Here is a 13,921-nt window from a genome sequence, read left to right on the forward strand (position 1 = left end):
TTGAGGAGCAAAGGCAACACAGTGGAGAACAGCCTTTTCAACAAGTGGTGCGGGGACAACTGGGCATCCGCGTGCAAAAAAAAAAAATTTAATCTAGACAACAGATTAAACCTGTCGCAAATATAAACTCAAAATGGATCACAGACTTAAATGTATCGATAAAACACAAAACTATAAAACTCCTAGAAGATAACACAGGAGAAAATCTAGATTACCTTGGGTATGGTGATGACTTTTTAGACACAATACCAGACCTAGTACATTAAAGAAATAATTGAGAAGCTAGACTTTATTAAAATCAAAAATGTCAAAAAAAAAAAAATCAAAAATGTCTACTCTGTGAAAGACAGTGCCAAGAGAATGAAAAAGACAAGCCACAGACCGGGAGAAAATACTTGCAGCAAAAGACACATCTGATCAAGGACTGTTGTCCAAACTATATGAGGAACTCAGTAAAACGAACCTGACTAAAATTGGGAAAATATCTGAACAGACCCTTTACCAAAGAACATATACAGATGGCAAATAGACATGTGAAAAGATGCTCAACATCATATGGTACTAAGGAACTGCAAATTAAAATGAGATATCACTACGAACATTTTAGATTGCCAAAATCCAAAACATTGGTAAAAAATGCTGGTAAGAACGTGGAGTAACAGGAACTCTCATCCATTGCTGGTGGTAATGTAAACGGTTTGGCCACTTTAGAAGACAGCTCGCAGTCTAAACACACTCTTACCATACAATCCAGCAATTGTGTGCCTTGGTATTTACCCAAATGAGTTGAAAACTTAGGTCTACCCAAAACCCTGCACATGGATGTTTATAGCAGTTTTATTCATAATTGCCAAAACTTGGAAGCACCCACGGTGTCCTTAAATAGGTGAATGGACAAACTGTGGTACCTCCAGACAATGGAATATTATTCAGTGCCCAAAAGAAGTAAGTTATTGAGCTGTGAAAAGATATGCAGGAACCTTAAATGCATTATTACTAAATGAAATAATCCAATTTGAAAAGGTTGCATACTGTTTGATTTTAACTATGTGACATTCTAGAAAAGATGAAACTATGCAGATAGGAAAAATGTCAGTGGTTGGGAGAGGGAAGGATTAACAGGTGGAACACAGAGGAATTTTATAAGAGAGTGGAAATACTCTGTACAACGTTATAATGATTGATATATGTCATTATACATTTGCCCAAACCCATATAAGACGTACAACACCACGAGTGATTACTAATATAAACTATGGACTTTGGGTGATGATGTATCAGCACAGGTTCAGTGACTGTAACAAATGGACCATCTGCTGGGGGATGTTGATGGTGGCGGAGGTCATGCCTCTGTGGGTACATGGGAACTCTCTGTACTTTCTGCTTAATTTTGCTGTGAACCTAAAACTACTTTAAAAACAAGGTCTAGGGCTTCCCTGGTGGCGCAGTGGTTGAGAATCTGCCTGCCAATGCAGGGGACACGGGTTCGAGCCCTGGTCTGGGAAGATCCCACATGCCGCGGAGCGGCTGGGCCCATGAGCCACAATTACTGAGCTTGCGCGTCTGGAGCCTGTGCTCTGCAACAAGAGAGGCCGCGATAATGAGAGGCCCCCGCTTGCCACAACTAGAGAGAGCCCTCGCACAGAAACGAAGACCCAACATAGCCATAAATAAATAAATTTTAAAAATTAAAAAAAAAAAAAAAGTTTATAAAAAAATAAAAATAAAACAAATAAATAAAAACAAGGTCTATTAAAGACAACAACTGCAACAAATTCAAAGGCTACATTTCAAGCATCTGGAGAAATAATATCCTGCACCAAACAGAACACTGGGTCACTGAGGCGCTGCTGAAATAACAGAGGGGTAAGCTGAAGGACCTTTCCTTTGCTCCCACAGAAAAGCTCCCCCTCCCCCCGACAACCCAGGAAGCTTCCGGGGTTGGGGCGACCCCCGCACCTCCCCGGTGTGCACGCACCCGTCACTCCTCCAGCCTCGGCCGTCTTCTTGACCTTCTGCTGGTCGTCCCAGCGGAGCTCGGAGAACCCATCCACCTCGACGTCAGGGTGCCGTATGGAGTGGCCGACCTTCCAGAAGCAGGAGAAGTGGTACCAGTGCGGGACCTTCCCATCGAACATGGGCGACTAGAGGGGCGGAACCAGAGGAGGAAAAGAGCAGTGAGTCTCAGGCCCGGCCCTCAGCACCTGGCATCCTAGCCCCCGCCTGCTTACCTGTAAACCAAGGGCAGCCTCCTCTCCACTCCCCGACGTCGCAGGGGAAAAGCTGCAAACGGATGGGCAATCAGCACCCACCCCTCAGCTATGAAAGCTGCTGCGCCTGCTGCCGAGCCCGCCGTGGGGACAGGGACCAGGACGTCCCTCGGGACTGACCGGCGTTTCCGCTAAGAGTTCAGCGTACTGTTACCAAAGCCGCGGGCCACGCTTCAGTCACAGGCTCAGCCCAGAGCTCAGTGAGGGCACAGGAGACTCAAGTCCTGCGTCCTGCACGCCTACACGCGGACAGGCCCCACCTCCAGGCCCGGCCGCCAGGCCCAAAGGGCTCTGTGCACTTAGAACAATGCGGAACAAGTCCCAGCTCAGGCGCCAGGCCGAGCAAATGTGTCAGAGAAGTGTCACGCCGGCAGCGAGCCACGCAGATGTGCGTGCGATGGAGAACTTCTACGAGGGAGAGTGAGAGGGACGTGGGGGGGGGTCACCTCACCCCCAGCAGCTGGGAGGTCCCTCCTGCCCCTCACCAGCCACCAGGGGACACCCTGCAGTTGCCTCTGGGGAACCAGCGCCCTTATTTCACAGTTGCATGGGGGTGGGGGTCAGACAGGCAGCAAGCGACTCAGCCTCAACTTGAAACAGTGACCACGGTTGGTTCTTTCCACTACACTGCTCGGCAGGAAGAGGTACTTAAAAATAGACAAACGGTCTGACCGGAGCAAGAGAGGCCCCAAACATCTGCTTTGATAGAACATAAATCTAAATGTCAAGCAGATGGCATAAAACAGCATTAAAAATAAATACCATGCAGAACTTGCAGGATGGAGTCGTGCGGACAGGGGAAGTACTCTGAAAAAGCAGTGACAAGATCTCCCAACTGGCCCTCTCCTACTAGGTGAGCGGCCTCTCTCTGGATTTAATATACGGTATTAAATAAAGTGTAGGGTTAATAAGGCTGGGGCACAAGGACTCTTCAGCATCAAGCAGCTTGGGTTTACAGCAGCACCGGCCGTTCGCTGGGCCCAGAATGTGCCCCAGCCCTACCTGGGGCGAACGGCACTTCCTCAGGTCCCATGACACCCCTTCCCATGGCCCCCCAGAGTCAAGATCCATTTGGGTTATTATCTGATCAATGTCTGTGTCCTGCGTCAGGTTAGAAGCTCCCAGAGAGGCACGATGCCTGTCTTGCTAGCAACCGGCAACGCCCGCTCACGGCAGGCACTCAAACAGTGTCTGTGGAGTGCCCCAAGTCTGGAGGGAAGAGGGAAGAAAGGTGGGATGGAGGAACTCCTGCCGTGGAAAAGACGCTCCCTCCAAACCTAAGACAGCTCTCCCCACCCCCAACCAGACAACAAACGGCATTTCAGAGAGTAGACTTGTGCCCTGGCTCTCAAACTTTCACCAAGGCAGCCGACACATCGTTAAGCGTCTGGACGTCTTGCTACAACATCTGTGGTGGCCTCGACCTGGGTCTTCCTGCCCTGGGACCCCTGTCTAAGCCTGCTCTAAGAGCAAAGGGGGGCACGTGGCTCAGTGCCTTTGCCCCCCACTGGAACTCATGGCCGTGACATTTCTTCCTGGCTCTGCTGGGGCCTGACACTTGCCCCTTAAACTTCGGTCTGGGTGCCATGCCCCCAACCACTGGCGCACTGCCAGGCACCAGAGAGGAGGCCTGCACAAGGGTGTACTCACAGCACAGGCGTGGGGGACTGTTAGGGCTCCCGTCCTCCCCCAAAAGAGGAAAGACCCCTTAACCAAGGAAAGGCTTTATTTACTTTAGAACTCAGGACTGAGAATGATACAGCCGGAAGGGAACTGGACCAAGGGCACAAGACGACTGGCTCCACTCGGCAGCTACCAGGCTCGAGCAAGCAGCAGAATCCTTGGCTGTACACTCAGCAAACATGAGCGCCTACCACACACCGGGGTCCTCACCCAGCCACTCTCGTCTGTTTCCAGAGAAACAGGCCATAAAAGGAGGGAATGACCACTATAACGAAGAAAGTCACCATGCAGTTTGCTGCAGGCCCTCCCAAGAACACCAACAAGTCAAAAGGCTGGAAGGTCCAGTTCATCCCCTCGAGGCTGCCCCAGGGCATGCCAGCTAAAGTATCAGGTATTTGATACTCAGAGAACAATCCTCCCATACAAAATGTAAAAGAAGGTATTTAAATCCAAGGGAAGTGGGGCGGGGCGGGGCGGGGCGGGCAGGCGGGGAAGAATGGCTTCTTTCTTTCTGGCCTTCGCCAGCGCAGCCTACAAGACCAATGTTACATTCTGAGTTAAAACTCCACCCCCAACGACAGAGAAAACCACACTTAATTTTAATAATAATTTCCTTCACTATCGCAGAGGGAGGATCCAGAATGTTAGACTTTCTTGCCACCTGGACTCCGATAGAGAGAGCCAACCCACCTCTTCATTCCTCACCAGTGTCCTCGTCTCCACACACTGGCTGGACTGAGGTTTTCTGTCTCTTTCCCAATAGAACAGGGTCATCTTGGCTGTCCGGTGAAGGCTATGCATGTCCCTTTCTCAGACTAACATTTTAAAATGCATGATAAAATACATAGGCTCACAAAGGAAATCAACTATATTGAAATAATTATCAAAACATTTAAAACATTTACTGGGATACAGTCATCTACAAGCTTTAAAGCATTAAATAACAAAACACAGTACCCACTTTAGTAACTACTGTGATCTTGTAGCGATGTGTGTAAATGGTTATTTTAAGAAATCCCCAACAACTGTAAAGTGACGTGAAAATAACAGTAACTACTACTGATGACAAAAATCACAGGTACTGCTAATGCGCCTTTGCTTTGCAGGTTACATTCATAATTGTAGGAAGTAATGAATTGTAACTTAAGTCTAGTGAAGATAGGGATGCATATTTTTTCTCACTGAAACTCATGGACCTCTTGAGTTCTATCTGCCATCCCACAGACTCCAGGTTAAGAGCCCCGGCAATAATGGCAACTTCATACGATCGGCGGCCCAAACATTAGGGTGAAAAGATGCTCTGCGGGAGATATAGCGCCTCAAATGGTAGGCCTTGCCCACTTCTCCATCCTCAACTTCCTGCCACTTCTGTGGTGAGCTCCCATCTTGGGCACATCATGCCTAGGGCAGAGCTCCATCAGGTGGCACCCACCCCTGTACAGCAATGTTTACCAGTCATCACCCCTTTAACCAAACTGGAAGCTCCCAGGGGTGGAGTCTCTCCTTGTGCCCCTAGTACCTAACACAGTGCCCAGAACCTAGCAGCTGCTCAGCGAGTGTTTACTGAACGAATAAGTATTGTGTGCCAGGTACTGAGCTAGGTGGCCCTGCGGATGATTCCAAGATGACAACCTCAGTCCCTGCCATAGTATGAAATGAGACAGCCTGAGTACACTATGGTACCCACTCCCCTCCACCCAGTAACTGCTGCAAATCCAGCAGTACCATCCGGTCATTCATAAAACACATACTGCCTCACCGCCCGGAGGGAAAAGGAAAATCAAGTTACCTTGACCATGAGCACTAAGCTTGGATAAAAGCTTTCTATTGGGGGTGGGGAAGACAGGGCAGGTGGGAACCCTGATTAGGCAGGCAGACAGGAGGCAGGAACCTCCAGACACACTACCTCACTCCAACACCCCTCCCGCCATCTGGCAAGCCTCAGGGACCACCGGAGGGAAATCCCGAATCTGTCAAGAAGCCCCGTTGAGGAACCCCAGGAGCCACTCTTACTCAAACCAGATAGCTGCAAAGGCATCAGGAGGACGTGTCTGTGAACTTGGAAAGTTTGAGGAAAATGTTAAACCATAAATTAAGCCAAAAGTGAATGCACTGTACTGAAATGACACCAACTTGCACAGTTTTGCATAATTTAAAAAAAATGAGAGTGAGCGGGTGTTGAAATGATAGCCAAAAATAGATTAAAAAAAAGAAAGAAAACCCTCACTTGCCAGTCGCCACCATCAATGTAGGACAAAAATCTTCCAGAATAAGGTAGGTCAAAACCAGACTAGCTTCAAAAGACCACGCGTACGTTTTCTTCCCAAGGCGAATGGCAATAAAACAAACCCAGAAATGAGGACAGAAGCGGCTGCTTATTTTTACAAAGTAAAAGGCATCACCAGCTCCTGACCGTATTTCCCGGGCTTTTGCTGCAAGATCAGCAAAACCTTCCAGAAGGGTCCACCCGGCGGGCCATACACGGGACGAGAGGAAGCAGCTGCGCCCGCAGGCCCCGCGCGGGCTCGGAGGGGCGGGCCCGGCCTGCAGCTCCCGACCAGCCCTCCCCCCACCCTCCCCGGACGCGCGGAAGCCCCAGTCTCGCACAAAGCGGCCTCTCCGCCCGCACCTGCACCATGATGGCCATCCGGAGCGAGTCCTTGGGGATGCTCTCGCTGCATTTCTTGCAAGAGGCGCGCCCGCTCTTGGCGTACTCGACCCGGTAGAGCTTGTCCGATGACTCCGCCATCCTCCTCCTCGAGCTGCTGCAGCTCCGGGAGCCCGACGCCGCTACCTGGAGACCCGCTGCTGCTATCGCCGCCTCGCCCGCCGGTCCGCTCCCCGCTGGCGCCCGAGCGTCTAGAGACGCAGCCGCCGCCGCCTCCGAGCACGCCGCGTAGGCCAGCCACCGCTCCGGATAGATTGCTGATGCCTGGCGGCGGGCACGCCCCGGCGCCCGCGCTCACGGGGCGGGGCCGCCGGCGCGCGCGCCCCCTGCCGGCAGTGGGGCGGCGTTTCCCCTGCGCCTGAGGCTTCGGGAGCTCAACCCTGGCTGCTGCGAACCGAAGCCGGGCTTATCCAGCGCCTGTAGCTCTTTGAAGGACGAAGCGCCACCCCTTTAACCATTTGCCCCCAGGAGGGCTTACATGCTCTCACAATTAATTCCACCCTCGTCCCTTTTTAATATGTGTATCCTCTCTCCCCTGAGGGCGGACAGGTCTGGAAGGCGCTGTGCTGGCTCGGGAATGTGGTTGATCTGCCAAAGAGAGGTCAACCTGGGCTGGCCCTCGGCGGACGTTCTAACTGCAGTCCGCAGACCGTTGGGACCCAATTACTAACTGAAATCTAGCATCGCCTTCATTATGAATTTTAATGCATGGATACAGATTCCGGGAGTCTTAGCAATACCTGACTTTGTCAGCAATAGTTACCACAGGTGCTTTCGTATCACTTTACGATTGTTGGAGAGAACTCAGTATTAAGCTCATCGCTACTTAAATTGCGGTAGTTAAGAGACCTGCTGTGGGGCTTCCCTGGTGGCGCAGTGGTTGAGAATCTGCCTGCCAGTGCAGGGGACACGGGTTCGAGCCCTGGTCTGGGAAGATCCCACATGCCGCGGAGCAACTAGGCCCGTGCGCCACAACTACTGAGCCTGCGCGTCTGGAGCCTGTGCTCCGCAACAAGAGAGGCCGCGATAGTGAGAGGCCCGCGCACCGCGATGAAGAGTGGCCCCCGCTTGCCACAACTAGAGAAAGCCCTCGCACAGAAACGAAGACCCAACACTGCCAAAAATAAATAAATAAATTAAAAACAAAACAAAACAAAAAACCTTTCAAAAGCTTCTCATCACACTTGGAATAAAAGCCAGAATTCTTCCTGTGGTTGAATCTGAGCCCTGTCTGCTACCCTGACTTCATGGCCACCCTCTCCTGAGGGCTCCAGCTGCCCCAGCCACACCGGCTTCCTGCCTGTTCCTCAAACGCCACAAATTCACTCCCACCTTGGAGATTCGGAGATCTGCATTTACGTTTCCTGGAACAGTCGTTACCAGTGAGTGCAGGGCTCACTCCCTCTCTTCGTTCAGCTTCTGCTCACACATCACTGTGATGATCCCAGCTAAGATGCTTCGTCTGCATGCCATCTTCAACTTCTTGCCCTGCTTGTGTTCTTCTTTGCACTTATTACTCCTAAGCATATTTCATACACATGTATATGTTTATTGTCTGTCTCTTTCACCAAAATGTAAGCTCCACCAGGGCAGGGTTTTTTTTTTGTTGTTGTTAGCTTCTGCTTTATAACAAAGTGAATCAGTTATACATATACAATATGTTCCCATATCTCTTCCCTCTTGCATCTCCCTCCCTCCCACCCTCCCCATCCCACCCCTCTAGGTGGTCACAAAGCACCGAGCTGATCTCCCTGTGCTATGCAGCTGCTTCCCACTAGCTATCTATTTTACATTTGGTAGTGTATATATGTCCATGACACTCTCTCACCCTGTCACGTCTCACCCCACCCCCTCCCCATATCCTCAAGTCCATTCTCTAGTAGGTCTGTGTCTTTATTCCCGTCTTGCCACTAGGTTCTTCATGGCCTTTTTTTTTTTTTTTTCTCCTTAGATTCCGTATATATGTGTTAGCATACTGTATTTGTTTTTCTCTTTCTGACTTACTTCACTCTGTATGACAGACTCTAACTCCATCCACCTCATTACAAATACCTCCATTTCATTTCTTTTTATGGCTGAGTAATATTCCGTTGTATATATGTGCCACATCTTCTTTATCCATTCATCTGTCGATGGACATTTAGGTTGCTTCCATGTCCTGGCTATTGTAAATAGAGCTGCAATGAACATTTTGGTACATGACACTTTTTGAACTATGGTTTTCTCAGGGTATATGCAGGGCAGGGGTTTTTATCAGTTTTGCATGTAGTAATATTCTCAGTGCCTGGAACAGTGCCAAGCACTGAAAATATTTTGCTGAATGAATGAATGAATCCACATTTGGCACTTCCTCTGCACAGCCCACCTGCTTAATAATAAGGTTCCTTCACACTTATATAGATTTTCGTGTTTTACAATGGGCCTTCCCAAACATTATTTTGTTTGCTTGTCATTATAATGCTGTAAAATAGTTTTCTTTTTTCAAAAAACTAATAAACTATTATATTTACTTAGAAGCATTCAGGCTGTCACAAAACCGTTACAACTCCCCCGACCCCTAATTACAGAGTAGAATTCAGTAACAGAACAATTATTTCGTATAAGCTGCATGAAAGACAACTGAAAAAATGACAGTGCCCCTATATAATTAATTTGTCCTGTGCACCTACAAGAACCTGCTTTGAATTCCCATGCTGGGTCACAACCTGTATACAATACCAGGTAAGGTTAGTGTCCTCGGAAAATATCACCAGGACAGGGTTGTACAAAAAATTATTTGGGAATTCTTGTTAACAATAACCCCCCACCCCAAAAAGGGGCAGTTTAAAAGAAAATCTTACCCAGCTTTACATTTCAATTTTTTTTTTTAATTTAAAAGGAATGAAAAAAAAAAATGAATTGTGTCCAGGGAGGTTAAATGCTTAATAGACAAGAAAAAAAATGCTGCCCTAGAACCACTTCATTCATCATCATCATCTTCAACTTTGTTGTCTTTATCTTCCTCTTCCTCATCTTTCCTTCTTTCTCTTTCTCCTCTACCTTTTTATTCTTGTCTGGATCAGCCTTGACAGCCTCCTTTTTTTTTTTTTTTGCCACATCAGCTTTCCTTTGGCTCAGGATGCAGCAAGATCCTTTCGGTACTTTTCCTTCCTCTGAACAGCCTTCTTTTCAGGCTGCCTGCTGTCCTCAGCACTGTCACTCACATCTCTCCCAGTTTCTTTGCATCATTGCCAATAGACAGACCAGGATCTCCTGTGGTTTGGGGGTGGTACTCAGAAGACGAGAAAGAGGCCAAAGGAGGCTTTTTGGGTGGTTGAAATCCCTGAACTTCTTTTGGTTTCCATTTTGGGAGGAATAAAAGTTTTCATTTCTGTTTTATAAGGGGCCTTGTCCACTCTTGACATTTCTCCAATTTCCTTTCTCTTTGGCAGACAAGGCTTTCCACCTTTCCAAGCACTTTAAAGAACGTCTTGAGAAGTTGACCGAAGCATCTGGATGGTTTTTCCTGAGCTCCTCCCAGCAAGTTTACCCAGAGTGCCTATGATGCCATTTGGCCTCAGGCTTTTTAGGACCTCCTCTGCCCGTGTTTAGTTATTTTTCCTCAGGGAGGCACAGAGCTGCTCGGCGCCCCTTGCTCTCACTTGCCTCGGCAGTGTCTCTAGGTATTTTTAATCCCCGTTTTCACGTAAGAACATGAACCCGACAGGTCTGGAGACTTGCTCATCCCTTGGGCATTTAAGCCTTGTCCGCTGCCTCTCCTAACTCTTTCCTCTCCCTCCCTCTGCCATTGTCTTCACCACCTCGCCCCGCAGCATTATTCTTCTCACCCTCTTTCAACATGTCCATTGCCAAAGTTATCTTTTTTAAAAACAAGTTTGGTCATGACTTCTACCCTGCTCAAACCCCTCTGTTGAATCCCTGTATTAAAACTTTCTGATTATATGTGACAGAAACCCGGCTTGAAAAAAGATAGGCCAAAAGGGGGATTTGGGGAGGGGGTATACTGGGGTATCTACAGAACAGAAGGAAGAATTAACCAGACCATGGGAAGGACTAAATGCAGATGGACAGCAGAGGTGGTGGGATCTAGGGACTGAGATGCCTCTGGGACTCTGTCTGCTTCTTGTCTCTGCTTCTCCAGAGCATCTATCTCATAGGAGACCGGCTTCTGCCACATACGGCAGAGATCAAGGCCACCGATGTCTCTTGACCTCTCTTTTTTTATGGCTCCTACCACGAGGAGGAGGGTCTTTTTTCCTCTGTTTTGCATAAGACATTCCAGTTGAGAATTCTGATGAAACCATTGTGGGTCAGATGCCCACCCCTGGACCAATGAACAGGGACCCAGAGGTACAGTCATGTAAGAACATGGGGGCTTTCCTAAAGCCTTGTGGATGGGGTGAGGGATGTCCCCAGAGAAAGAAGGGGCTAGGCGGACAATAGTCACTCCACTTTGCCGAACCAGACCCAGACAGCTGGTGGCCTGAAGGCCACATTCGGCCTACGACATTGTCTTGAATAGGCTTAAAATTGTTTTGAACTATTTGTCAACATTTCAAAACCTGGATATTTCTCATAAAAGCCTGGATTTCAGCATATTCCTTGAAAATGTTGAAATGTGGGATCACTGGGCCCTTACATTCTCACGTGGCAACAATTGGCTGGAGCTGAATGGAGGTTGCTCTTTTAAATGGGGTATTCAATTGTTGCTGTCCTCTGACCTCTTGCTACTTCTCTGTTGTAGTTATCTATTGCTGCATAATCAACCACTCAAAACTAAGAGGTGAAAAACAATAAAAGTCATTTATGATCATTACCTGTCACGTTTCCGGGGGTTTGCTGGGTTCAGCCAGGTGGGGCTCACCCAGGGTCTCAGGTGGTCGCAGTCAGAGGGGGATGAGGCTGAAGTCTTCTCAGAGGCTTCCTTTGGTGGCTGCAGCTGGCTCCTGGCTGAGATGTCAGCTGGGGCTCTCAGCTGAAACACCTCCACGTGGCCTGGGCTCCCTCTCAGCGTGGCAGCTGCCCTCCCCTCTCAGGGCAGACTCAATCCTGTGCTCAGTGCTCTGGGTTCACTTTTTAAGTTACATGCTTTCATTTTCAGGTAAGAAAACGAGGACACAGAGAGATGAATGGATGTGCTTAAGGTCACCTGGTATTCAAGCCAGGAAGAGAACTGAACCTCTGCCTTTTCCCTCTCAGTTTACAGGTTAAGCTGCTGTCTCCTCCATCCTTCTCTCTGTGCTGAAAGCTCTGTTGTCTTAGGCCCTTCCTCGTACTGCAGCCAGCTGTGGCCAGAGCTGGCCCCTCGCTAGGTTTCAGCTCTTCCTTAGCAGAGACTCTGTTTTGCCCAACTCTTTTTCTCTATGCCAGCTTGATGCCTGGCATTTAGTAGCCCTCAGAAGATGTTTATTTAATCAGATCCCTGTTTTTCAAGCACCCTCAATTTTCTCTTAGTTGTCTAGCCAGCTCCAAAGGAACCCCAGTTCCTGGTGTGTGTGGGGATGGGCAACGGAGTAGGAGCAAGGAAATGTGTCCCCACCTGCTCACCACCTCTCAGGACCTCCAGAGATGCCTGAGGAGCCCCTGAGGCCACATATTGTTGTCTTGTGGGGGAAGGGTGTGTGTGTGTGAGGGACTGAGCTTAAGGGATTTATTGTGGTTTTCCTTTGATAAAACTAAACAACAAAAACAAACAACAAATTAACTAATACAGGCATAAATAGAATAAAGAGTGAAAGCCTTTAATCAATCCCTCCCTGTTCCTGTTCCCACACTTCGGAGGTCATCACTCATCACTGTTTACAGTTCCTCCTATATCCTGCCAGATTCTTTCTCTATACACACACACACACACACACACACACACGCACACACATGAGATCATATTATGTACGTATTGTACTCTACATTTTTTTTAATATCCCAGAGATACTTCTTTCAATGGCTGCAGGCAAATTTATAAAATAGATGAACCATACTTTTGTTGGTTTGTTTGGAGAGATGACAATGTTATTTATATTTATTTTATCTATACTGAGTTTTCATATTTCACACATGATATACAAACACATTCTTTCTGTAAAATATTTAGACCTGTGTTCAATACAGCAGCCACTAGCCGCATGTGACTACCGAGCACCTGAAATGCAGTGCGTTGGAATTGAGATGTGTTGTACGTGTAAATGCACATTGGATTTTGGAGACTTAGTATGAAAAAAATAAAGTAAAATATCTCATTAGTAATGGTTTATATTGATTACATGTTGAAATGATACTATTTTGGAATATTGGGTTAAATAAAGTATATTATTAAAATTAATTTTATGTTTCTTTTTCTAAAGTGTGGCTAGTAGTCACAGGGAACTATAGTCAATGTTCTGTGATAAACCATAATGGAAAAGAAATTTTAAAAGAATGTATACAGTATATGTATAGCTGAATCACTTTGCTGTACAGCAGAAATTAACACAACATTTTAAATCAACTATATTTCAATAAAACAATAAAATGTGGCTAGTAGAAAATTAAAAATTGCATACGTGTCTTGCATTATATTTCTTTTGGGCAGAGTTGATTTAGAGAATACAAACATGTACAGAACAAAAGATGAAAGTTCTACTTCATCATCAAACCTCCTTCCCTCCCTGAGTTGTCACTTATTTTTATCTTTTTTCCAATGTGTATTTAAGGCTATATACTTTATCCTGAGTTATGTTTTTGCTATATTTTTCAGATTTTGTATGTATATTGTGCTTTTGTTTGTTTTTGAAAAAGTTTATTCTCTTATTTTCCATAAATACTTTAATTGCAAATAGAGTTGCTTTAAATTAAACAAGTAATACAAGACTTTTAAAATAAAGACAGTGAACTCTTCCTGTTTTTCCACAACCCTGATCCTTCTCCAGAATGCATTGTTTTGGATATTGGCATTGCCACCTACCAAATTAAAGACAGAAGTAGAAATGCTAATATCTGAATAATAGGAATCCCAGAAAGAGAAGAATGGAAATGGAGAGAAGGAAATATTTCAAGAAATAATGCAACAAGGTCCTACTGTATAGCACAGGGAACTATATTCAATATCCTGTGAGAAACCATAATGGAAAAGAATATTTAAAAAAAAGAACGTCTATATGTGTATAATTGAGTCACTTTGCTGTACAACAGAGATTGGCACAGCATTGTAAATCAACTCTACTTCAATAAAAAAAATAAAATTAAAGAAAGGAAAAAAGACATAATGAAGGTAATTCCTCAAAATTAAAAAAAAAAAAAAAGGCAACAAACATGAAAGACATTC

The 13,921-nt window shown here is 46.7% G+C and overlaps 1 protein-coding gene across 1 annotated transcript in view; it reads right to left on the minus strand.

Moving 5' to 3' along the window:
* Nucleotides 1-6,884, minus strand: part of PARP1 (poly(ADP-ribose) polymerase 1) — a 42,096-nt gene extending 35,212 nt beyond the window's left edge. The window contains exons 1-2 of the mRNA XM_082391197.1: nucleotides 6,583-6,884; nucleotides 1,979-2,144 (exon numbers count right to left, since the gene is read on the minus strand). Coding sequence (XP_082247323.1) covers nucleotides 1,979-2,144; nucleotides 6,583-6,702 — 286 coding nt within the window. The 5' untranslated portion in view covers nucleotides 6,703-6,884. The remainder of the gene's footprint in view (nucleotides 1-1,978; nucleotides 2,145-6,582) is intronic.
* Between the last annotated feature and the right edge of the window lie 7,037 nt (nucleotides 6,885-13,921).

The sequence above is a fragment of the Balaenoptera borealis genome (genome assembly GCF_965194805.1).
Source record: "Balaenoptera borealis genome assembly, chromosome: 1".
In the NCBI taxonomy this organism is placed as follows: Eukaryota; Metazoa; Chordata; class Mammalia; order Artiodactyla; family Balaenopteridae; genus Balaenoptera; species Balaenoptera borealis.